The sequence below is a fragment of the Notolepis coatsorum genome (assembly GCF_963971535.1).
Source record: "Notolepis coatsorum genome assembly, chromosome: 5".
Taxonomy (NCBI): Eukaryota; Metazoa; Chordata; class Actinopteri; order Aulopiformes; family Paralepididae; genus Notolepis; species Notolepis coatsorum.
Genome location: NC_140169.1, coordinates 96144439 through 96170599, shown reverse-complemented (window position 1 = coordinate 96170599; position 26161 = coordinate 96144439). Strand labels below are relative to the sequence as shown.

The window sequence follows — 26161 nt, the reverse complement described above, 5'->3', positions numbered from 1 at the left end:
AGACCTCCTGTTCACTTTTGTTTTTATATATTGAGCTTTAACACACACACACAGACACAGACACACACACACACACACACAGTCCCCCACAGCCCCCACCCCTCCTCCTTCCAAGTCCCCTTTCCACTCTCCTGTTCTCTCTCACGGTTAGCTGCTTAGCTTTTAGCAGCCAACGCGACGTTCATTTAGATATTTAACGCGACGTTGGCATAAAGGAATGGCGACGATGCAACGCCTGTTATATGCATTTGACCCGTTGCGGGGAAAAAACTGCACAGACTTATATCGGCTCGCAAAATAGACGCTCTGTAGTGCTTTACAGCAGACGCAAACACTGCTGTAATTTCTACACGGAGTTTCACAATACTGGGCGCCGGCGGATATGACTCGCGGGGATTTTCAAAATAAGAGTATCGCAATATGAATCGATCTTTTTACGTTGCGTCGATCCTATTTGATTATTGATAATAGATCGATATATCGATCTGGATCGATGTATTGTCCCACCCCTAATGCTTTCCATCCTCGCCATTCCTTTATGCCCACGTCGCGTTAAATACCGAAATTAACGTTGCGTTAGCGTAAGCTAACTAAGCTAAGAGAACAGCAGAGGTCCACTAGGGACTGGGAAGGAGGGGGGGGTTACTTACTGCATTCTCGAGATAGCCCCACTAACAGGATCTGGCCGGTATTGCACCTTCTGACTCCCAATATGCCTTTTCCAGCCAAAATACAAGTCAAGTCAAGAGTTTTATTTGTCACGGCATACAAGTATACAATGAAATGCGGGTGGTCTTGCCCGCAACGATGTGCAATACAGTGGTACAACATATAATAGATCCAATAAATCCAATAAAAAAAAAACATTGTGCAATAAACAGGTAACAGGTAACATGGTGGGACATCTCGGTATCTGTACATAGTTATTTACAGAGCATATAGGACATGCTGGGTCCTTTGGTAGTGCAATACACTGTTACTGTTGTTATACTATTTCTAAAGTGACCTTTCCTTTTTGGCCATAAGTGTGGGCGTGTGCGGCATGAGTGTGTGCCTGCTCATGTTAAAGTGGCTGCCAGTGTGTGAGCGTGCACAGCGTGCGTGTCGTGTGTGTGCTCATGTGTGCTTGTGTGTGAGAAGTTCAGTGTTCTGTGGCACTCAGTGTTCATTGTTCAAGGCTCTGATGGCCTGGGGGAAGAAGCTGAGCCGAAGCCTCTCTGTCCTAGTAGCTGGGGTTCGCAGGCGTCTGCCTGACCTCAGCAGCTGGAACAGGCTGTTATTGGGGTGGTGGGGGTCTTTCATTATTCTGCAGGCTCTGGATTTGCACCTCTTGTTGTATAGAACCTGCAGGGGAGGTAGTGCAATACCCGTGGTATGCTCGGCTGAGTGCACCACTCTCTGTAGGGCCTTCTTGTCCTGTGCCATGCCGTTTCCATACCAGGCAGTGATGTTTCCAGTCAAGATGCTCTCTACAGCTCCGGAGTAGAAGGACTGGAGTATCTTCCCCGATACTCTGAACTTCCTTAACTGTCTCAGGTGGTAGAGGCGCTGCTTCGCCTTTTTTACGACTGTGTCTATGTGTGTTGACCATGTCAGATCCTCTGAGATGTGGACCCCCAGGTACTTAAAGCTGCTCACCCTGTCCACGGTAGCCCCGTTTATCATCAGTGGTGTGTGTGTCTCCTGCTGTCCTCTCCTATAATCCACGATCAGCTCCTTGGTTTTACCAATGTTCAGGAGCAGGCTGTTGTCCTGGCACCAGCGTTCCAGTACCAGTTCCAATACAGCGTTGTGACAGTGAATAGGATATATTAATATAGAGAAAAAAAAAAAAAAAAAAAAAAAAAAACAGTGAACAGGAGGTCTATTTGTATTAAAAACAATAGATTGTTTTTCATTTAAATGTCTGGAAGAGATCAAAAATAAAAATGTCAAATGATATTTCCATTGCCTTTTTTTGTTGTTGATTTAAATGTTACCGATTGTGTTAACCCTTTGATTGCCATGCTTAAATTCATAATTTACCATCCTCCGCCAGCCCTATTTAATATGGAGAAGTTCCCCTTCTTTGCAGGGCTATAACTTTTTAAATTGTATTGCTAAATTGACATTACTATGGCCCATTCAACGTCCTATATCTATTGTTCAGGGTGTAGCAACGTTATACTTTTTCATTCACATATTCATACTAAAATACGGTCTATGGTCGTGTTTTTATCGTTTTCTGCAGCTTTCTCCAGAACGTGATTTATAGCCCCAAATGCATTATATTGATGATCAAATACAGTTTGATAGCAATCTGCGCGAGATAAAACATTTCAAATGGACGTGCTTCTAGAAGTTACTACTGATCATCTGATGTTGACCGGATGGGGGGGGGGGGGGGTCGTTTATAATTCCGTGGCCAACGTTATAGGATTAATCTAGTGTGGGTGATATGATCATTAGAGCAGTTAGTATCGAACACGTTAGAAAATAACGTTGAATCTTACCGTAGCTTCCTCGTAGCGTTGGGCGATGAGCGTTGTAACTGAGGGGTATAATTCCCTGACTGTATTAAATAAGTATGGTATCATTAAACCACTACTGTCTTATGTACATTACTACTGGCCATACAGTACACAGGTATATGTGATGAACACTTCCCACAATGACACGGTTCCACACAAACTTGGTTAGAATAATATTTATTAGCAGCAAATAGTAAATTACATTACTTGGTCGCGCTTGTAAGGCGAAGAATGTGCGTGAGTAAATCAATAGCGTAAGTCCATTATAATATTACGCAGGAGATAATGAATACCACCTGTCTCTTAGGAATTATATCTATGGTACACTAGTAGGGCAGCGGGAGATACTAATAGGGTCCCTCCGGTTGTAGGCCAGCAAGGGGAGAGGATTTGTCGGTAGCAAAGTCTGGGTCAACGAAGAATAGGGAGACTCCAGGTACAGGAGACGGTGCAATAATCTCTTGATCCGCAGACGAATAACAGCTATTCTCCGGCATGCAGCTCCGCATGGAAGAAAGCTAGCCAGCCTCAGGCGTCTTAGAGGCGGGCTCGACGTTGCTCCTCACAGGGTAAATCCCACACAATTGTGGGTGTAGGCGATTCTCCGCTCCATCAATTACAGGACCAAAGCAAATATAATCCAGCCGAAAAGGGCTATGCAGTCGTCGGGTAGGTTATCCAGTGTACATGTCCACACGGTCCTCGTCTAGGGCTCCTCGGGTGAAGGCGCCAGGTTAAGCTGCCCAGCCTGGATAAGCACACTAGCTGGTACGAGGAAACGTTGGTGATGCTGGTCACTGTAGAACGGTAGCCGCACGATACACTATACATAAATAGACTATTACTGAATTAATAGAATAGGTCGAACTCGACGGTACAGCGTTAAACTCTGATACTTCAGCTATTAATTCGCACGCGGTCTCAATGCTCTATTTGGGGCCAAACAGGCCTTACTTCACCGCACGTTGTATCGTGGGTGAGGCTTCAACTTATTGGGTAACTCTACTTCTGTATTCACCTGCGCTGTATTTATACGTTAGGTGAACAAACTAGTACCAGCCTTATTCCTGTCTCGTATTCTTGCGCAGAGCCGTTCATGCCCAGGCATGTCTTTGGCGGTGACTTTGAACTAGACCTTGGGGGTATGGCAGTGGCGCCTAAGGGACCGCTGTCCAATAGGAGAACGAAATATTATGGTCTGTACTAGGTAAAGGGATATTCCGTGTATATGTACAAAGAATACACAAGGGATATCAGACGATATACAAATATTATGCAATATATATCAAGTAGAAAATATATATATTCGGTTTAATCTGATCCTTCGTAACAAGCGTGGAACAGAAATTTTCCTATTATGGGATGTAGAAATATGCAATCCATTTCCAGGTTGTATAATAGTATATACGTCCAAATCATGTTGTTTATAGAGTTATTTGCAACCGATCGATGTCCAGTGTATCAAGATTAGGGTTGGGCACCGAAAACCGGTTCTAATTAGGAACCGGTTCCTAACTTCCGGTTCTGGAACCGGAAGTAACATACCTGCATTTCGATTCTTAAAAAAAGATGGAGTCCCGCTAACGATAGCGAGTGCCCGGACTAAATATGGGAGAGCACCACTTCCGGCGCATCACTTCCTGTTTGGGCGATCCGCCGATCGGCCACCAGATGGCGCTCTTGAACCGTTGGAGAGTTGAGAGGGGATCAACAGGAGATCTCAGGTCTCCGGGGGAGAAATATGATTTCGATCACAGATTTTTGAAATATTGATATCAAAGACGTGGTACGGCGTCTTTGGCAGAATGAGCATGGCGGGGAAAGACGTCCTACGGCGTTTTTGGCGATTAAAGGGTTAAATGGGCATATAATATCGTCTCATATCGATCGCAGGCACCTGAATCGAATCGTATCGTGGCAGACTTTGTGATATCGGAAAATATCGTAAGAATCGATATCGTATCGTGATGAAACTGGTGATTCCCACCCCTACCCCTAACCCGTGCCCCCACCCAAAAGTGGATCGGACCGGCCGCCACTGCCAAGACTACTACTACTAATACAAATATTACTACTACAACTACTTGTATTACTACTACCACTACCACTATTGTACTACTACTGAATGGTAAATGGTGCATTTATATAGCGCTTATTTCCAAAACGCTTTACAATTTTGTTCCTCACATTCACCCATTCACTCACACATTCACACACCAAGGGCAGAGGCAACCATGCAAGGTGTCAACCTGCTCATTGGGAGCAATTAGAGGTGAAGTGTCTTGCTCAAGGACACACTGCCCAGGAGGAGTGGGAATTGAACAACAACAGGAGGAGTGGGAATTGAACAACAACAACAACAACTACTACTACTTACTACTACTACTGTAGTGGCCTGGATCAAGGACTACCTCACTGACAGACCACAGTACGACAGACTATAGGACAGTCAGTCTGACATACTGGTGAGCAACACTGGCGCCCCATAAGGAACTGTGCCCTCACCCTTCCTTTTCACCCTCTATACCTCCGACTTCTGCCACAACTCGAGGTGCCACCTGCAGACGTTCCCTGACAACTCCTCCATCGTAAGCTACATCACCGACGACGATGAGGAGTATAGAGCCCTGGTGGAGAGCTTTGTGGGGTGGAGCGACAGCAACCACCTCCAACTTAACACCAGTAAAACCAAGGAGCTGGTGGTGGACTTCCGGAGTGGCAAGAAAGCCCCGCCCCCCCCCCCCCCATACCAGCGGCCATCAGGTTCGACAACAGTGGGCAGGAACCGCTGCCAGACATCCAACTACTAGGAACTTCTATCACTGAGTGTGTCTGACTCCCACCTAAATGGACTACCTAAAGTTTAAACGGACAATGTATAACGTATGAAGTATATCACGGCATACATACCTTATGTGTATACTGTATACTTACTTCATCAGAGCATATATTTAGCATTTTTAGATGATATATATTAAATTAGATATTCGATTATATATATTGTAACTATATTTATTGTAAGGCAAATATAACTGAGAGGGCATTGTTGCGGCAGTAGACTGTCATAGACAGGTAGTGCCGAGGGGCTGAGTGAAGGAGTTCAAACAATTGACGCGCACAGTGAAAACCACGTCCAGGAAATACTTTTGAAGCTTTTATTCTTCGCTTCATGAGACAAACAAAATCAGATTTGCGATTTGCACTTTGCGTTATTGCGGTCAAAAGAAAATATGCTCTCCTAACTCTCACCCCCTCTCTCCGTGAACTGTCAACCTCTGTGAACTGTCAAACACGAGAACTGTCAGACGTGAAAAGGTGAATGAAATTCCATAAAACACTCCCATTAGCACCACACCCCCGTGAGCACGCCCACCACCTAAAGTGACAGTACAACTAATAATACAACACAACTAGAATACTGAATCATAATAAAGAGACCTCCATTACGGCGCCTACATACCGGCCCCTAATTATTCAAATATAATAATTACACAATTGTAAATTATGTAGGTGCCTACAAGAAAAAACATTAAATTATTCAAATAATAGTTCTTTTTCGTTACCGGCCCCTAATTACTCAAACAATAGCTTTTTTTCCGTTACCGGCCCCTGATTATTCAAATGTAATAATTACACAACTGTAAACTATGTAGGAGCCTACAGGAAAAACATTAAATATAAGGCAAATGTCCTTTTCTTCTTTCTTAATCGTATCCTAGGGCCAGAGGTTACTAGCACATGGCCTTAAGGAGGGATACTTATCATCGTTTGGTCAGTCAAGTCAGAAGAAACAAAAAACTGTAATCCAATGTTCATGTGTTAAATGCCAGTCTATGCAGTTCAATATGAACATCTGAAGTCCTCATGGCTCTTCCGCTTCCTGTAGAAGGCAAACCTTGGTGATAGGCCTGTCCAGATAGCTGGTCTTCGTCTTTATCTGTACTTGACGGACAAGTCCTCTTCTATCTGGGATAGCTTTCACAATCCTTCCTGTAAGCTATGAGTTGCGAGGTGCCGAGTCATCAATTATGAGCACAATATCGCCAACAATGAAGTTGCGCTCGACACTTGACCACTTCTGACGTTCCTGCAGTAGAGGTAGGTATTCCTTGACCCATCTTTTCCAGAATAAGTTAGAAATATACTGCACTTGTTTCCATCTGCGACGAGCATATATATCCTCCTTCTGAAACTGTCCTGGTGGCAAAGATGGCATGGTTTTAAGCAGCAGAAGGTGGTTAGGAGTAAGGGCTTCCAAATCGTTTGGGTCAGTAGATGCTTTAGTGATGGGACGGCTGTTGATGATAGCTTCTGTTTCGCAAAGGACTGTGTGAAGACCTTCTTCATCAAGGTTTTGCACCTTCAGGCAAGAGTTCAGGACCTTCCTCACAGACCTTATCAGTCTCTCCCATACTCCTCCATGATGTGATCCAGTAGGGGGATTGAAAACCCACTTGATGCCTTTCTGAAGGAGAGTGTTGTTAATTTGAGCAAGATTCCAATGTTCCATTGCCTCCTTCAACTGACGCTCAGCTCCAACAAAGTTGGTTCCGTTGTCTGAGCGTAATTCCAGGACTTGTCCACGTCTTGCTATGAAGCGTCGAAGAGCATTGATAAAGGAGTCTGTATCCACTGATGATGCCACTTCAATGTGGATGGCTCTTATGGATAAACATGTGAAGAGAACTCCATACTTCTTCACTACACTCCTTCCTCGCTTAACTTCGAAGGGTCCAAAATAATCAACTCCTACACGAGTGAATGGAGGTTCATCTGGAGAAACTCTGTCCAGCGGTAAGTCTGCCATCTGCTGGCGCCCTGGAGCTGCATGCAGTCGCCGACAAGCAACACACTTGGACAGGACTTTCCTTATAGCTGTGCTAGCACCAGGGATCCAATATCTTTGGCGCAGGTTAGATACCATGTGGTTACGACCACCATGTCCCACTTCTTGATGTATGTGCCGAAGAATGAGATCCGAAATATGAAGATATTTTGCCAATATGGCAGGATGCTTAGACTCTTCAGGCATACATGATCTACTAAGTCGTCCTCCAACTCTCAGAACACTGTTCAAGAAATGTATTGAGCTTGTAGATGTGGCTTGTCCTTCTCAGTGTCTCCTCTTCGTAAGCTGTTGAACTCTGGAAACCTCTTCCTTTGACAGAAGCGGATAATCTCCATCTCTGCTTCCCTGAGTTCTTCAATTGAGAGATTCACTGACGGCATGAGTCTTGATACTCTGCATTTCTTTTTTCATCTCTCTTTCCTGTTGGACTTTATCCAAGCCAGACTGGGCAAGAGTCTCGTTTAATTGCTTCCTCTTCCTACTAAGACACAGTAGCAGGCTCTTAAACTTAAGGAGCCAACTAACAATCTTCTTCAGATGAATCCAAGAGGAGAAGTGATTAATCAAGCAGGTTACTGAATCAATCTCCTCTTCGGCCTGCACGGCATTCACCATCAAACTTATCTTGACCTCAGGGTCATCTGAGGAGATACTTCCAGAGTCATCTGGGCTTACAGGCCAGTCCTCTTCAGGCCCAATGAGAAACGGAGGTCCAGACAACCAGGTGTCATCTTTCAGAAACGACTCCACTTTGAGTCCCCTGGAGGCTGAATCTGCGGGATTGCTTGAGGTGTTCACATAGTTCCATTGAGACGGTTTTGATACATCGAGTATCTCTGAAACCCTGTTGGCTACGAAGGTTCGAAACCTGGAGGTCTCATTCCTGATGTACTTCAGTACAGAAGTACTATCTGTCCAAAAGATTGAGTCCTGAAGTTGCATTTGCAGCTCCTTCCTCCACATCTTGTCCATACGACCTGCAACCGTGGCTGCAGTCAGCTCCATGCGAGGGATAGTGATCGTTTTCAGTGGGGCCACTCTGGCTTTCCCCATTATGAAAGCACAGTGTGTTTGTCTGTGGCCGTTATGCAGTAACAGGTAAGTCACTGTTCCATAGCCATTTTCGCTTGCATCTGCAAAGTGGTGTAACTGAGCAGAGGTCACTTCCCCGAAATCCAGCGGTTTCAGGCATCCGTCAACTTTAAAATCCTCAAGCAGATGGAGATCCTTCAGCCAACATGTCCACTCCTGTGCGGCTGAAGCTGGTATAGCATCATCCCAGCCAAGTTCTTTCCTGCACAACTCCTGAAGGATCTTTTTGGCGGATAAGACCACGGGTGCCAAGATTCCTAAGGGGTCATAAATTGAACTGACTGTGGAGAGGATCCCTCTTCTGGTTAAGGGTCTGTCTTTGATCATGATCTTGAACTTAAGGTATCAGACTGAACGCACCACTGCACGCCAAGTGCTCTCTCCATGGGGAGTGCGTCTGTGTCCAAGTCCAGATCTTTCACTTCCTTCCCTCTATCTTGGGTGGGTATAGCAGCCAACACTGTCAGTCTGTTGCTGATCCATTTTGTGAGCTGAAAGCCCCCTTTAGCACAAAGGGCACGAATGTTTTGATAGAGTGCTACTGCTTCCTCATCAGAAGCCACTGATACAAGGCAATCATCAACATAGAAGTTGTGCAGAACAGTGTCAATTACTTCAGGGCTGAATTGCTCCCGTTGATCTTCTGCACACTTCCTGAGGGCAAAGTTTGCACAGCTTGGCGAGGATGTAGCTCCGAATAAATGTGCGACCATTCTGTGCTCTACAAGGTTCTGATTGTGGTCTCCATTCGGCCACCAGAGGAACCTCAATAGATCTGAATCCTCAGCTGGTATTTTGACCTGGTGAAACATGGCCTCAATGTCTGCCATGAGTACAACAGGCTCCTTTCTGAATCGGGTCATGACTCCAATCAGTGTGCTGGTAAGATCTGGTCCCTGTAGGAGCTGTGCATTCAACGTTGTTCCCTGGAATGTTGCTCCACAGTCGAATACGACCCTGATCCTTTTCTTTTTTGGGTGGTATACACCATGGTGTGGTATATACCATACCTTGGAGTCGCTGCGTTCCAGATCCTCAGCCGGCACCTTCTCTGCATAGCCCTTGGAGATTATGTCATTCATGAAGGCAGTGTAATCGGCATGAAATAAAGCATCTTTATCAAACCTCCTTTTGAGGCTTAGGGTACGCTGTTCTGCCACTTTCCTGTTGTTTGGCATCTTTACATCCTTTTCCCTCAAAGGTAAGCCAATACTGTAATGGCCGTTCATCAATTTAGCGGACTTCGTAACACACTCCATGAAGTGACAGTCTTCTCTTGACAACCCTGTCTGCTCATCCTGACTGCATTCAGGGAAGTCAACCGTTAGCTGCCGCCTCCATAGTTCATCAAGGCTCGCAACTGAGATCCTGTTGACTGTGATATCTGGCTGTCCACAAGTTGTTTCATTATTTCCACTTCCTCTGAGGGGTCCGTTCACAGTCCAACCTAAAAGTCTTGACTGCGTATGGACCCTTGTCCACACTCTGAACAACTTGCCATGGCTCCAATGCCTTGGGAACGTTGGTTCCTATCAACAGGTCTATCCCAGAGTCAATCTCAGGAATGTAAACATGTTCCAAGTGAGGCCATCTTTGAAGGTCTTTCTGTCTTGGAATGTTGCCTCTGTGGACTGGCATGCTTTCCTGTGTGTAAATGTCAGGCAGCTCACAAAACAAGTCACTGTCTAGTGCAGCCACTTCCAGATCAGAAACAACGTGGCTTCTAACCACTTTCTCCTGGCCCATAGTCCGAAGGAGAATGCTCGTTCTTCTTCCGGTGACGTTCAGCTTGCTCATCAGCCGCTCAGTGCAGAAAGATGCTGAGCTACCGGGATCCAGGAAGGCATAGGTAATCATTGTAACATGTCCCTTTTTAGATTTGACCTGTACTGGTACTATAGAGAGTGTACAGTCCTGCTCACCGGCCCCTGTAAGACCACTGGATTGTACAGAGATCGGAGCACTGCCCATTGCTGTCTCCGATTCTCTTTTGGCTGGCCTTTGATCTGTTCCTTTCTCTCTTTGGTGGATATGAAGTATGCTAGGGTGTCTGAGATTGCATATTTTGCAATAGAGGCGTTGCCTACATTCTTTACTTATGTGCCCAATGCACAAACAGCCAAAACACAAATTATGATCCCTCAAGAAGTCAATCTTCTCGCTATGCACCTTCCTTTCCAATAGAAAGCACATATCCAATGTGTGTCCACCTCCACAGAACCAACAAGACCTTGTACCAGATGAACTTCTCTCCATCTTTGTTCCAGGTTCCTCTTTCCTTTCAATTGTTGCAATGGTGGTAGCATAGCTACTTTCCTTTGCCCTTGTATATGGTTGATTGCTGGACTTCCTCACATCCTTAGGTGCTGCTGCTGATGGTGTGTCCTGTATATTGCCAAACACTGGATCACTTGCAATTTTCACCTGTCGTTCAACGAAGTCAACAATGTCAGGAAATCTAGCTCTATGGCCACACCTTTCCTGCAGGTCACAGGCCACAGTTCTCCATATGTCCCTGTGCTTGTAAAGTAATTTTCTAATGATGGCTAGCATGTTGGCAGACATGTCCAACTCGTACATCATTTCCACTTCTTCCATGGCGTTGCAGCATCCTCTCAAAAAGAGACTGTATGCTTGCAGAGCTCTGACATCTTCTGATTTTATTGGTGGCCATGAAAGAGCCTTTCCCATGTAGGCAGAAGCAATTCTATGTCCATTCCAAAAGTGCTCATGTAGCAAAGCCTTAGCTTTCACATACCCTCGGTCATGAGCCATATGCTGACAGCTTCTGACAAGCTCACGAGGCTGCCCCCTAGTGAACTGTTCAAGGAAGTACAAGCAGTCCATATGGTTGTCAGTCTTCTGTTCAATGCTGTGCTCGAATGACTTTATGAAGGTGTGATAATGTAAAGGGTCACCATCGTAAATTTGAATGTCTCTTTTAGGCAAGAATGAAAGAGACTGTTGTTGGACTAGCAAAGCTGTTATTTCATTTTGTTTCTCTAAAACAGTGATTATGTTACTGCTGCTGATTGATTGTTGTGGTGCAGGGTGAATGCTTTGGTGCTGAATCCGTGGCTGTGCTTGAGTGCACTGTAACGTCCTTTGTCCCTTGACCCCTGTGTGTCTTGACAATTCGGGTTGTGGTTGTAGATTCTGATCTGTGGTTGTAGCGGTTTGTGCTTCAGTACTGAGTGTTTGAACATTCCTTTGTCCTCTTCGGAAATAAGAGCTCATGCCATCAGATTCAACAGACATATTAGTTGAAATACGAGATCCTCCAGAGCAGGGGTCAGCAACCTTTTTGACATGGAGTGCCTGTTTGAAATATAGTTGTAACTAGTGTGCCTCAACAATATTCCATGCATCGTAATTTTTTTTCCTCATAATCAGGTATTTTTAATGATAATTTTTACATTATTAGATCATTATTGTTATTGTTATTATTAACAATATTATTATGATGGTTGTATCAACCCTAAATCTGAGTTGGGGGGGGGGGGGGTGCAATGCAGACAAACAGCTGCATACAGTGCGACCATTTCACTCACATTTGCCCATTCATTTTTGGACACATCACACACCATCGGTGTGTGTACTGTACGTGTGCTGTCATAGCTCCACCTACAGGCCTAATGGAGAACACCAGGTTGTGAATGGAGGGTGAATGTGAGGTATATCGTGTAAATAAGTTTTGATTGATCGCAAGACTACACTGTAAAAAAAGAAATAATAAGTTACCAGAACTTAAAAATATTGAGTTCAGTTACTGTGCATTAAGGTTCAGTTTTCAATCCATAATAAGTTAACAGAAAAATAAGTACACAACCACATTATTTCAACCTAATAAAACTATGTTTATTGTCATTGTTTTAAGAACACAAGTTGACTTGGTAATACTCACATTTTGAGTAAAAAAAATGGCTTTTAACATGTACAATGTTCAATGAAATAGAAAAATAAATAATATAATGTGTTGATTAATCCCACTGGTCACAACGGTGACCGTAATAATGTTTTTGTTATAAGGCTCTGCAAATGTTACTGAATGATGTAGCAATGTATTTCCAGCTAAATTGAAATAATAAACAAATAAAGGGTCTCAATTAAATATGTGGTAGTAAAAAGAACCTGTGGGAGGATTTCAACAAGATAAATGCGACAACAGTGCAAAATATTTCACTATAATATAAAAAAAAAAAAAAAAAAAAGAAATTATAATTTTTTATTTATTTTTTTATTTATTTTTTTACTGCTGCCCCCTGTGCCTATGCAAATGCCCCCACGTGCCTATGCAGGCACGCGTGCCTAGGGTTGCCTACCCCTGCTCGAGAGCCTCTTAGCACATTGACTTTAGCTGCTGCTGAAGCTATTTCCATTTCAAGTTGCTCCTTCTTCTTTCTTAGTTCCTCCTTTTTCTTTCTTAGCTGTTCCTCTTGCTCTTCTTCCTCTTTCCTTCTTTGCTCCTTTTGCTTTCTTAGCTGCTCCTCTTGTTCTTCTTCCTCCGTTCTTAATTGTACCCCTTTCTTCCTTAGCAGCTCCTCTTCTTCTTCCTCTTGCTCTATTGCATGCTTATCCTTTAATAGCCTTTGTTTTGCAATTAGAGCGGCCATGTCAGATTCAGCTTTGCGTGCGGAAGACGTGGTTGAGATGTTAGACCTAGGCCCAGCAGAGCTTCGATTGGCTGAACCTCTGCTTCCAGAATTTGACACACTGTCACTTGGTTTGATTTCATCATCATCAGCTTCAATTACATCACAGTGTTCATCAGGTATTTCAACGGGAGTTACTTGCTGTGTTACAGGTATGGGGGAATCATGTACACAAACATTGGCACTTGTACTGTACTTTTGTCTCCCAGTTTCAGAAAGCCACTGCCTTACATCATCCATGAATCCATTTTTGCATTTTAATATTGTTTCAAACCATTCGTTTTGTTTTTCCTGTTCCTCTTCAGAAATTAAAGAGATTACAGATTTGTGTAACAGAGTGGTATCTTCAACCATTTGGTTCAAATTGTCCAATTCAGACTGCACCTGTGAAGCATTGTCATTATCGTCCATAAGCTGCTTTAATACCTTCATAAGACCTTTCATTTTGCGAACATTTGCGTGACGTTCACTATGAAGTGTCTCCAATTTATAGGCCATGCCTTTGGCAGTGAGTTTAATTTCTCTTTTTTTCCCATCAGTTTTTGATGAGCCATTAGTATCAACAGTTGATCCTCCCGATGCCATTTTTCAATAGCTCAGGTGCAATTATCCAATAATCCACAGTCCTCTTTAATGAACAATCAATCCATCAATCAATTAGCTGCCGCTTAGGCCGCGCAACGGCCATGAGCGCAAGACGACGCAGCCAGTCAACAAACCGATCCCCAATGGACAAGCAAAGTAACTAATTCGCACTGTGTTTTTTAACACGAAAGGCTTCACAGTTGAATAAAACAATTTACTTAGCTTCTTATTGCTGGTCTGCGTGTCAGGCCTTCAGAAGTGATGTCGCGCTCCTCCAATGCAGCAATGATCCAAGCGTCTCAGTGATGCCCTCAAGATCACCACCCCGAGGCGACTCGAGGAATCCGTAATGTCAATATAGATGATTTCCTTCTTATCAACGCTTTTGTTTGCTTGCTTAATTTTCTTTTGACTATGTTGCGGCAGTAGACTGTCATAGACAGGTAGTGCCGAGGGGCTGAGTGAAGGAGTTCAAACAATTGACGCGCACAGTGAAAACCACGTCCAGGAAATACTTTTGAAGCTTTTATTCTTCGCTTCATGAGACAAACAAAATACGATTTGCGATTTGCACTTTGCGTTATTGCGGTCAAAAGAAAATATGCTCTCCTAACTCTCACCCCCTCTCTCCGTGAACTGTCAACCTCTGTGAACTGTCAAACACGAGAACTGTCAGACGTGAAAAGGTGAATGAAATTCCATAAAACACTCCCATTAGCGCCACACCCCCGTGAGCACGCCCACCACCTAAAGTGACAGTACAACTAATACAACACAACTAGAATACTGAATCATAATAAATAGACCTCCATTACGGCGCCTACAGACATACATACCCTCATCTTGCACCTTGACCTATTTACACTGCCTACTTGCCCATATGTGCATATTCAGTTAATTATATTGTTTTATAGTTTACACTGCCTATTTAAATTGTTTACTTCTCCACTGTACTATAATTTTATGACCTGTATCATGTCTTCTACTATCGCATGTACCTGTACCTCCCCTCCCCCCCATGCTGCTATGATGCCTGAATTTCCCCAAGGGGATCAATAAAGGGATATCTTATCTTATCTTACTACTACAACTGCTATTACTAATACTACTACAACAACTGCTACCACTACTACTACCAACCTGTCTGTTCACGGTTAGCGTGGTGTGTGTTGGTATTGTCCAGGTGGAATTGGACACCCAGACTCTCTGTCCTGCCGTCTTCAGCAGCAACATGCTCCTCTTCCTCACATCTTTTACGCTTCTTCTTCTTAGATTTCTTCTTTGTTTGTTTATCACCTGTAAGAAATAACAACAGCTAAAAATGCCATAGCAGTGTTTCTTATTTAGAAATGAATCATAATGACAGTTACCATCTTTATGCACTTCCAAAGTTATCTGCACGTATTTTTTAGTATTCAAATTTCAAAGGTGGACATTTTCCATGGGAATTAACGGGAATAATCAGGAATAAAATGGAAATATAAGTCATTTTACCATGTCATATCTATATAGAAAGATGAACCTTTTACCATCTCATGAGTGGACATAATTGCAAAAATAAATAAACTATTTACAGTCAGGACCATAAATATTTGGACATTTTGACACAATTTTGTCTCTGTACACCACCACAGTAGACTTGAAATTTAAGTGCAGACTTTCAGCTTTAATTTGAGCTTCTTTACATCCAAATCAGATGAACAGTGTAGGAATTACCGAAGCATACTGCGAAAGCAACCAAAAACGTTTTAAGGCAAAGAAGTGGAATGTTACACAATGGCCAAGTCAAGCACCTGACCTGAATCCAATTGAGCATGCATTTCAATTGCTGAAGACAAAACTGAATGGAAAATCCCCCAAGAACAAGCAGGACAGGACAAGACACTTGCAGTAGAGGGTTCCAGACTTAGTTTAGTTTTATTTGATCAGGGACAGTGCATAACAATCAACAGTTATACATTTATAAATCAATACAAATTAAAAACTGTAAATATGCCAACATTAGCAGGGTTGCTAGTTTTCAGTTGTAAAAAAAAGTTGTGAACAACTTCAGGCTGTCATTGACTGCAAAGGATTTGCAACCAGGTATTAAAGGTCCCCTATTGTAAAAATGGCATTTTCCAGTGGTTTGCATTGTTTTCAAGCAATGTGGGGTTGTACTAGGGGTGGACGGTATAAACGGTATACGGTATAAACGGTATGAATTTGCTCTACGGTATGGATTTTGAGTATACCGTGTAACCGGTAGTGCAGCTCTAAAATAGCAATGACGTCATGTAATCACAGCGCGACTATTTCACTGGCATTTGCCCCTAAAAATAGATAGAATTAGTCATAGATAATAGATATGTGCAAACTGGAAAAAGTTATTTAGGAGGCTTCGCGCAGTGGGCGTGCCAGCCCCTACCGCACGCATGTAAACACGGGTCTAGTAGTCTAGTGGGACGGGACACGGGAGCTGTCGGCGTCTCCCTGAGCTAACGTTAGCTTAGCTACCGTTACAAAATGACCCAGTCAACTATTCACTTTTAGTTTAATACATGATGGGGCATTGTCTAACCGAACGGTATCTAGTCGGCCAGCTACCGATAGCTCCTGACATCAACAAACGCTCCACAAAGTCTAGTACTAGAGACGTGTATGCTACCTGTTAGCTCACGTTAACACAAGTTAGTTCACCGTTCAAAACGAAATGTCCCATTGAACTAAATAATTCACTGAGGCGTTGTATTAACGTTATATATGCAGTAGCTACAGATAGCTCATGATATCAATGTCTTATAACACTGATTCGATGCGTATTCGAGCTGAGGGCTTGCTAACGTTATAATACCAATACAATAGGGTCCAGGTGCAGCGCCGGAGAATCCTGGCCGTAGCTCTGCTCGAGGCTACTCGAGTATAGGTCCAGGTGCAGCTCCGGAGAATTCTGGCCGTAGCTGGAGGCTACTAGAGTACACACAGACAGTGGAGCTTGTTGCGTGGTGGCGATGTCTCGCAGATAATACCAGTACAAGTCTAATTATATAATATATATATTTTATAAAAAAAATATATATATATAAAATAAAAAAATTTTTTTTATCAAAAACGATGATACCGTGATATATACCGTTACCGTCTATGCTTCAAATTATACCGTGATATAAATTTTAGACCATACATATACACGGAATATCCCTTTAGTCCAGCCCATAATAGTTCATTCTCCTATTGGACAGCGGTCCACCGGCGCCAGGGACCGGCCCCCGGAGCCAAGTTCAAAGTCACCGACACGACATGTCTGTACTTGCCCGGCCCGGCCCAGGGATACGGCGACAGAAATGAGAGTGGCACTATTTGTGCACCGTGCGTATAAATACGGCGCAGGTGAATGTAGAAGACCCTTAGCCCCTTACCTCCGTACCCTTCGTGCACTTAGCATGTTACCGATAAGTTGAAGCCTCACCCACGATACAACGTGCGGTGAAGTATGGCCTGTTTGGCCTCAGAATAAGAGCATCGAAACCGCGTGCGAATTAGTAACTGAATTGTCCGAGTTTGGCGCTATACCGTCGAGTGCGACATATTTCTATTGAGTCTTTAATAGTCTATTTGTGTATAGTGTATCGAGCGGTTAGAATTCTATAGTGACCAGCATCTCCAACGCTTTCTCGTATTTAGCTAGAGTTCTTATCCAGGCTGGGCCGACCGCATGGCGCCTTCACCCGAGGAGACCTAGGCGAGAACCGTATGGACATGTACACTGGATTAATCTACCCGACGACTACATAGCCTTTGCGGCTGGAATATATTTGCTTTGGTCCTATGATTTATGGAGCGGATAATCGCAGACGCCTGCACGTGTTGGATTTACCCCGAGAGGAGTCAAGTCGAGTCGGCGCTCAGAGAGCCTGAGGCCGCCTAGCTTTCTTCACTGTAGAGCTACAGTCTACAAGAGAACCAAGCTGTATTCGTCTGTGGATCAAGAGACTACTGCACCGGCTTCTGTACCTGAAGTCTCCCTAGTCATCGTTGACCAGACGTCCTACTACCGACAGATCTTCTACCCCCCTGCTGGCTTACAACCAGTGGGAACCCCTTCCAGTATCTCCGCTATTACTAGTGTACCATAGATATAATTCCCTAAGATTCAGGTTGTATAATTACCTCCTGCGTAACCAGAGAATGGACATTCGTTATTGATTTGCCTACGCATACTCCTTTGCCTTACAAGTGCATTCAAAGAATAATGTAAAGTATCCTATGTACCTTTTGCTCCATTAAATACTTGATTAATACCTTTGACTGGAACCGATTTCATTGTGGGAAGTGTTCATCATATTCATATATCGTGTACTGTATGGCCAGTAATTAAAGTACATAAAGCGGTAGTGGTTTAATGATACCATACTTATCAATACAGCCAGGGAATTGTACCCCTCAGTTACAGTCACCATCATTAAGTTTTGATTGATTGATTGAAAAGTTTATTAACAGATTGCAGAATGGGTACAGTACAGTACATCTCAATACATACAATTGTTAAGGGGATGCAGACCAGAGAAAGACTTTCGTCTTGTTTCCACCAGGGTCCCCCATTTTCAATTCATCATAACAATATAACATAACAGTAACCGGCAAACTTTGAAAATGGGGGACCCTGATGTAAACAAGACAAACGTCTTTCTCTGGTCTGCATCCCCTTAACAATTGTATGTATTGAGCTGTACTGTATTGTACCCATTCTGCAATCTGTTAAATAAAGTTCTCATTCATTCATTCATTCACTTGACTAATCTAGTTAGCTGTTAGCTGACCTGGCTAGTCGTGCTTACCGAAATCGTAGAGCGTGTTCAAAACTTGATCGAGAAATAACTCGTCGTTGTCTTCTTCGCCGTTGGTTTTGTCGCTCATTTTTAAATGAATGTAAACCAAAGCTTCGATACAGAAAGAACGCCGTGAAATCTTTAGGCTAGACTGGTAGCTAACTGCACACATCTACGAATAACAACAACAAACTCGCGTCCCACGTGTAGCGAGACACACGTGACACCAGACTGGCGCCTCCCGGCCACCGTAGTCCTCCTACAAACAAGGAAGTGTCTTCTTCTTCTTCTTCTTCTTCTTCTTCTTCTTCTTCTTCTTCTTCTTCTTCTTCTTCTTCTTCTTCTTCTTCTTCTTCTTCTTCTTCTTCTTCAATGGGTATAATGGCAGATCGCGACCACAAAAGTCTCATACCGCCACCTACTGTACAATCCATTTTACAATGTCTTCTTCTTCTTCTTTGGAAATAATGTCGGGTATAAGGAAGTGCCTCTCAATATGACACCGCCCATGTGAAATCTATCAAATACAGACACGCTTTTCCTCTGTGAGTGAAATAACAAGCTGTTGCACCGTGCAACTATTAAATTTTTTTTGCAAGGCTATCCCCAGTGAACGTGGTGTTTATGTTTTTATAAACCTAAAAAAACAATGGCATCAAAATCTCTTTATGCGGTATGTATGGTACAACTCTGCTGCTCTGCCAGACCCTCCATGGCGTTTTGACTTTTGACATTTCAGCCCGAACGGCCGACTTTCACTCATAATACGATGTGATTTGTATAATATATCATATATATTAGGTAACTTAGAAAGGTGTATATTCACAATCATTGAGTATTTATTTATTTACTGTATTATTGTGGCTACATATATTTAAATGTATAAAGAATAGTGCATTTAAGTGTAGTAGATATGTGTATTGTATGTGTATAGTGACGTACGGTAGAAATATGTATATTCACAATCACTGAGTAGTGGAGAAGGGGTAGGCTTAAATAATTGTATACTTCTTCCTACTCCTTTTCAGACATGTTGAGTTAATGTTTATTTGTTTGAACTATCTTGGTTTGTTGTTGCTTTTCATAAATTGCCTTCATTGTAAAATGAAAATTGTATTTACATTTTCACATGTTCAAAATACATTCAATTCAATGAATAATTCCCTCTACCTGTCTGTGTCATATCGCGTGACCATCATTCATTTGACTTTGCTTCCAGCTGTCTATATTTACTACATTTTCCTCACAGCAAAGGGACTCGATGCTGAAGAAAAGAGATGACTTTGAAGACATCTTGGAAGAGAGGAGGACCTCTAGTGACTTGAGATACGCCCTCAAATATTACGTCCCTGTCCTGTACAAAAGTGTGACTCCCTGCAAAGCCGGCATGCTCAAAAGCATGGTGCTCCAGTCTGATCATGTGCACCACGTCATCAATCAGGTAATTGATTGCTTTGGCTTTAGCCCCAATGTGACTTTCTGTTTTACTTATGTAATGAGTATCAACACATAGCAACCATTGTCTTTTCCATTGCCACATACAAAACAATGGTTGCTATATTACAGGCAGCCATGTTGGAAGACAGGGAACTACACATACATGATCTCAATACCTTCTATGCGAGATTTGAGGCTGTGAATAACAACACCAGCCTACAAACCACTGCAATGGAGGGGGGGGGCACTGCCAATGGAGACTCAGTGTTCAGGATAACAGAACATGAGGTGAGGAGGACCTTCAAGAAAGTGAATATCAGGAAGGCAGCAGGACTGGACGGTATCCCCGGCCGCGTCCTAAAAGTCTGTGCCGACCAACTGGCCCCGGTATTCACTGACATATTTAACCTGTCCTTAGAACAGGCTGTCATCCCCACCTGTCTGAAGAAGTCCACCATTATCCCTGTACCCAAAAAAGCCAAGCCTGCTTGCCTCAACGACTACCACCCTGTAGCTCTCACCTCCATAGGCCATGAAGTGCTTTTAGAAGCTAGTGAAGGGCTACATCTGTTCCTCCCTCCCCATCAACCTGGACCCCCTGCAATTTGCATACCGCCCCAACAGGTCCACGGCGGACGCCATAGCCCATGTGCTGCACACAGCAGCATCACACCTGGACAAGAGGCAGGGGAACTATGTGAGAATGCTATTCATCGACTACAGCTCAGCATTCAATACCATAGTCTCCTCCAAACTCATAGCCAAGCTCAGGGACCTGGGCTTGAACTATGACCTCTGCCAGTGGGTCTTGGACTTCCTGACAGGAAGACCCCAGGTGGTGAGAGCAGGCAACTGCACCTCCTCATCCATCACTTTCAACATAGGGGCCCCCCAGGGCTGTGTTCCGAGTCCCCTCCTCTACTCCCTGTACACACAGACTGTGTGGCACAGCGGAACAACAACACAATCATCAAATTTGTTGACGACACAGTAGTGGTGGGCCTGATCTCTGCAAACGACGAGAGGGCCTACCTGGAAGAGGTAAAGGTTCTAGCGGGATGGTGTCAAGAGAACAGCCTCTCCCTGAACGTCAGCAAAACAAAAGAGATGATTGTGGACTTTAGGAGGGTGGAGGTCAGGGACTACAGCCCCCTCAGCATCGACAGGGCACCGGTTGAGAGAGTGAACAGTTTTAAGTACCTCGGAGTCCACATATCCGAGGACTTGACTAGGGCTGGGCGATATAACGATAACGATAATTATCACGATATATTTTAATAATCGATATCGGGGGGGGGGGGGGGGGAATCGAATTATTATTATCAGTTTTACTTGTGTGACCTGCAACAGGGCAGTTTTAAAACCAGAGAGAGTGGACAGACTTGTCTTTCTTGCCTGCAACTTAAAGTAATGGCTTTGCTTGTCCAAATGACAATACTGACCAAATTGAGATTTATTTTTCTCTTGTTCATTTATTTTGTTTGCTTTCTAATTTAAAATACAGTTTGAAACCGTCTGTACACAGTAGGCTATGTGTGCTAGCAGAGCTAGTCTCCAATCACGAGTCACAGTGCACATGTGCGGTGGTTTGTCCACCAAAAAAGCGCCAAAAGATAGAAAAGAAACTAGTAGAGCCAGAACTGTTCAACTCCCCTGGAGCCACAGCCAGCAGAGAAGCCTGTTTACTTTTGCTTTCAAACCAGCTGCAGCCTGAGAACTGGAGTGTGAGGGGATGTAACACTAAAGATGGCGGCAACGACAAAGAATTGCTGCAAAATAAACATACATCTGTTGTTAATTTTTTTTTAATACTTGTAACAATATCGATACTATCGAATATCGAGTGATATGATATTGTTATCGATATCGTTATCGCGATATAATTTTTGGCCATATCGCCCAGCCCTAACTTGACATTGACCACACACATTGACAGTGTTATCAAGAAGGCATGACAACGCCTCTACTTCCTTAGGCGCCTAAGGAAGTTCAAAGTGAGCCAGAAGATCCTCAAGAACTTCTACTCATGCACAATAGAGAGCATCCTGACTGGCAATATCACTTCCTGGTTTGGGAATAGCACTGCACAAGTCCGTAGCAGACTACAGAGAGTGGCCCATTCAGCCGAACGCACAATTGGAGGGGGGCTTCCCACTCTCCAAGACATTTACAACAAGCGCTGCATGGGTAAGGCTAAGAGAATAATCAAAGACCCCAGCCACCCAAACAACTGCCTCTTTGAACTGCTGTGGTCAGGCAAGCGATACCGGAGTCTCATGGCAAGCACAGAGAGACTCAGAAATATCAAATACAATACTGACGTGGCTGGTCAGAGGACAGATGCTGAGAGTAAAGTGTCTGCCAGTAGCTTGTGACCACCTAATCTACACACCTAAAGTAGCTTGTGACAACCTAATCTACACACGTAAAGTAGTTTGTGCCTACCTGATCTACACACCTAAAGTAGCTTGTGACCACCTAATCTACACATGTAAAGTAGCTTGTGACCACCTGATTTTAGGGCTGGGCGATATGGCAAAAAATCATATCGCGATAACGATATGATAATGTTATCATATCACTCGATATAGATAATTATCGAAATTGTTATAAGTTTAATTTTTTTATTTTTTTTTTACCTGCAACAGGGCAGTTTTAAAACCAGAGACAGTGGACAGACTTGTCTTTCTTGCCTGCAACTTAAAGTAATGGCTTTGCTTGTCCAAATGACAATACTGACCAAATTCAGATTTCTTTTTCTCTTGTCCATTTATTTTGTTTGCTTTCTAATTTAAAATACATTTTGAAACCGTCTGTACACAGTAGGCTATGTGTGCTAGCAGAACTAGACTCCAGTCACGAGTCACAGTGCACATGTGCGGTGGTTTGTCCACCAAAAAAGCGCCAAAAGATCGAAAATAAACTAGCAGAGCCAGAACATTTACATTTAGTCATTTAGCTGACGCTTTTATCCAAAGCGACTTACAAGTTCTGTGCGACAAGACAGCAAGAAGGGTATAACTCTATCAGCTGAGTAACAATGTTCATCAAAGTGTTGCGTGTTACAGTGTAGGTTAGTTTATTAGGACAAGTGCATGACATTAAGGTTAGTCGGGGTTAGATTTTTTTTTTTTTTTTTTTTTTTTTTTTATCATTTCAGATAATGGTTGAAGAAGTGAGTCTTTAGTCGACGGCGAAAGATTGGACGGGATTCGGCTGTGAACTGTTCAACTCCTCTGGAGCCACAGCCAGCAGAGAAGCCGGTTTACTTTAGCTTTTAAACCAGCTGCAGCCTGAGAACTGGAGTGTGAGGGGATGTAACACTAAAGATGGCGGCAATGACAAAGAATTGCTGCAAAATAAACATACATCTGTTGTTAATTTTTTTTTTTTTTTTTTTTATACTTATAACAATTCGATAATTATCGATATCGAGAAATTAAATAAAATTATCATATCGTTATCGCGATATGATTTTTTTCCATATCGCCCAGCCCTATTGGAAACTAATGTATTAACAGATTGCAGAATGGGGTACAATACAGTACGGCTTAATACACACAATTGTTAAGGGGATGCAGACCCAGAGAAAGACTTTCGTCTTGTTTACATCAGGGTCCCCCATTTTCAATTCATAATGACATGACATACAGATAATACAGATATATCATGACATTTATGACATACATGACATACAGATATACAGTACTGTTACATTTGTGACATACAAGATATGCAAATATACAGTACTGTTAAACAGAGATCCTAACAGAAAATATATATACGAGGGGGAGGAAACTGTACATTGGGAGGGGGTGGGTGGGTGGGAGGGGGTGTTTGGACATTTACGGGGGCCAGTTTCGAATTGCAGCCTCCTGTAGGTGCTATTTGATCCCATTATACCATTCTGAATAATGTTTTCGCGAGATGATTTCCAGAATGTATTGATTTCATAGAATGTGTGAAATAGGCCTATAATTAAAAACAATTAAAATACATTAAACTGGTCAAATAAATGCTGATAATAAATCATATTCAGCCTATGGATTTCCTACATACTGCATGACACCTGTTTGAGCTGCGGGATGAGGCGCGCTTGTTTCTGATGGAGAATGTGTCCCAGCTCGCTGCCCACCTCCGATGCCGACTAGATATCAATTGAGGGGGAATATGCGGCACAGCTATACCTACCTATTCGAAAAGAACATTATCTGCACTTAAAAAATAAGTACAGATCACGTCTGAATGAATGTGGAGGATGATCTCCGAGTCGCTGTCTCCAAAATTAAACCCAGACTATGCCCATCCATCTCATTAGGTGAGTTGAACATTATAGCCTTTTTTTTTTTTTTTTTGTCTTTTTCCCCCTCCATTTTCCTCGGATTTTTTCTCCCATCCCAATGTTAGTCGTATGCCAATTCCCAGTCCCTTCCTGGTCGCTGCGCACTTACCCCCCACAGTCAGATCATCTGGGAGAGTGGAGGCTACCACGTGCTTCCTCCGACACACGTCCAGCCAATCACCGCTTCTTTTCACCCGGCAGCGCGGATTCTCATTGAGAGGGCGTAGCGTGTGGGAGGACCACACTATCCCCCTCAAGTCCAATCCGCGCTTAGCAGGCGCCCCGACCGAACTGTAGGAGTCGCTGTTTACAACGACCCGGACCCACCCCGCCAGCTTCTCCCACCCTCTAATACAGCCAATTGTATTAGTGCAGACGGCCAGCCAAGCTGGTGACAACCCCGGAGCTGTGAGCTGGATTCGAACAGGCGAATCCAGCTCACAGCTCCGGGGCTGGTGACGAACGCAATCTCCGCTCGGCCACCTAACCGCCCAAACATTATAGCCTTCTAAATGAAACACGCTATATGTATTCATTTTATGGTTGTTTGATTATTGTGTTATTTTGTGTAGTTATTGTGCGTGTTAAAAGCCTCCAATGCATATGTGTGCGTGTGAACGTTTGCATGTTTCAACCACCTCTATATAACATCTTGTCAACCATCTCTGACACCGTTATTTCGGGGGTTGCGGCCTGAAAACTTTAGGAACGATGTATTTATTATATTACATGATACCTAAGCGCATACAGTAGAGATATCCTCATAAGTATCTATTCATTCGTATCAATTAGATATACTCTTTATCTTTGGGCTTGTTTTTGTATACTTATTCTGAAAGAGTTGAAATAATTATTTTCGCTAGCAAGATCTCATTTGATTATTCATTCCATTGGCATTAAGCCTATTGCCAGCAGTTACATTTAAATAAATATAATCTGATTGATTGGGGTAATAAGGGACTTAAAATGTGCCTATAGATTATGCATTTAACTTGTCGGCGAGGCTATTGAGCCGTACTGTATTGTACCCATTCTGCAATCTTGTTAATAAAGTTTTAAATCAATCAATCAATGCCGTTAGAAAATCAGGATTTCTGCGATCGACACCTGCTGTCTTTTCAACTGAAGCGGCCGCGCGCACTGATCCTGAGTATCAAGTCTGGTTCGAATGAACGAGACTGAATCCACCTTCGAGGAACAGGGAAATCCCGGATTCAAACATCTGGTTAATTGAATCTGGATAATGGGACTTTTGATCGACTCAGTATAATGGGACTTTTGATCGACTTAGTTGAACCAGGTACGGGGAATAGGGCCCAGATGTATGTTTATTTTGCAGCAATTCTTTGTCGTTGCCGCCATCTTTAGTGTTACATCCCCTCACACTCCAGTTGCAGCTGGTTTAAAAGCTAAAGTAAACCGGCTTCTCTGCTGGCTGTGGCTCCAGGGGAGTTGAACAGTTCTGGCTCTGCTAGTTTCTTTTCTATCTTTTGGCGCTTTTTTGGTGGACAAACCACCGCACATGTGCACCGTGACTCGTGACTGGAGTCTAGCTCTGCTAGCACACATAGCCTACTGTGTACAGACGGTTTCAAACTGTATTTTAAATTAGAAGGCAAACAAAATAAATGGACAAGAGAAAAAGAAATCTCAATTTGGTCAGTATTGTCATTTGGACAAGCAAAGCCATTACTTTAAGTTGCAGGCAAGAAAGACAAGTCTGTCCACTGTCTCTGGTTTTAAAACTGCCCTGTTGCAGGTCAAAAAATTCAAATAAAAAATTGATTTTTCGATTTTTCGATTTTTTATATCGATTATTAACACTTTGGTCGCCAGGCTTATATTCTTAATATACCATCCTCCGCCAGCTCTATTTGTCTATGGAG

At 43.2% G+C, this 26161-nt stretch overlaps 2 protein-coding genes across 3 annotated transcripts in view; one reads left to right on the top strand and one right to left on the bottom strand.

Annotated features, from left to right (window-relative positions):
* Nucleotides 1–18688, bottom strand: part of fsaf1 (40S small subunit processome assembly factor 1) — a 51376-nt gene extending 32688 nt beyond the window's left edge. Inside the window, exons 1-2 of the mRNA XM_084314511.1 lie at nt 18506–18688; nt 14829–14984 (exon numbers count right to left, since the gene is read on the bottom strand). Of these exons, the coding sequence (XP_084170637.1) occupies nt 14829–14984; nt 18506–18668 (319 nt within the window). The 5' untranslated portion in view covers nt 18669–18688. The remainder of the gene's footprint in view (nt 1–14828; nt 14985–18505) is intronic.
* A 324-nt stretch (nt 18689–19012) lies between these two features.
* gnpat (glyceronephosphate O-acyltransferase) overlaps nt 19013–26161 on the top strand; it is a 74093-nt gene continuing 66944 nt past the window's right edge. Inside the window, exons 1-2 of one of the 2 annotated variants that reach the window (XM_084313752.1) lie at nt 19013–19169; nt 19746–19937. In XM_084313752.1, coding sequence (XP_084169878.1) covers nt 19146–19169; nt 19746–19937 — 216 coding nt within the window. In that variant the 5' untranslated portion in view covers nt 19013–19145. Of the gene's footprint in view, nt 19170–19715; nt 19938–26161 lie in introns of both variants that reach the window. The other variant, XM_084313751.1, reaches the window with a different exon arrangement.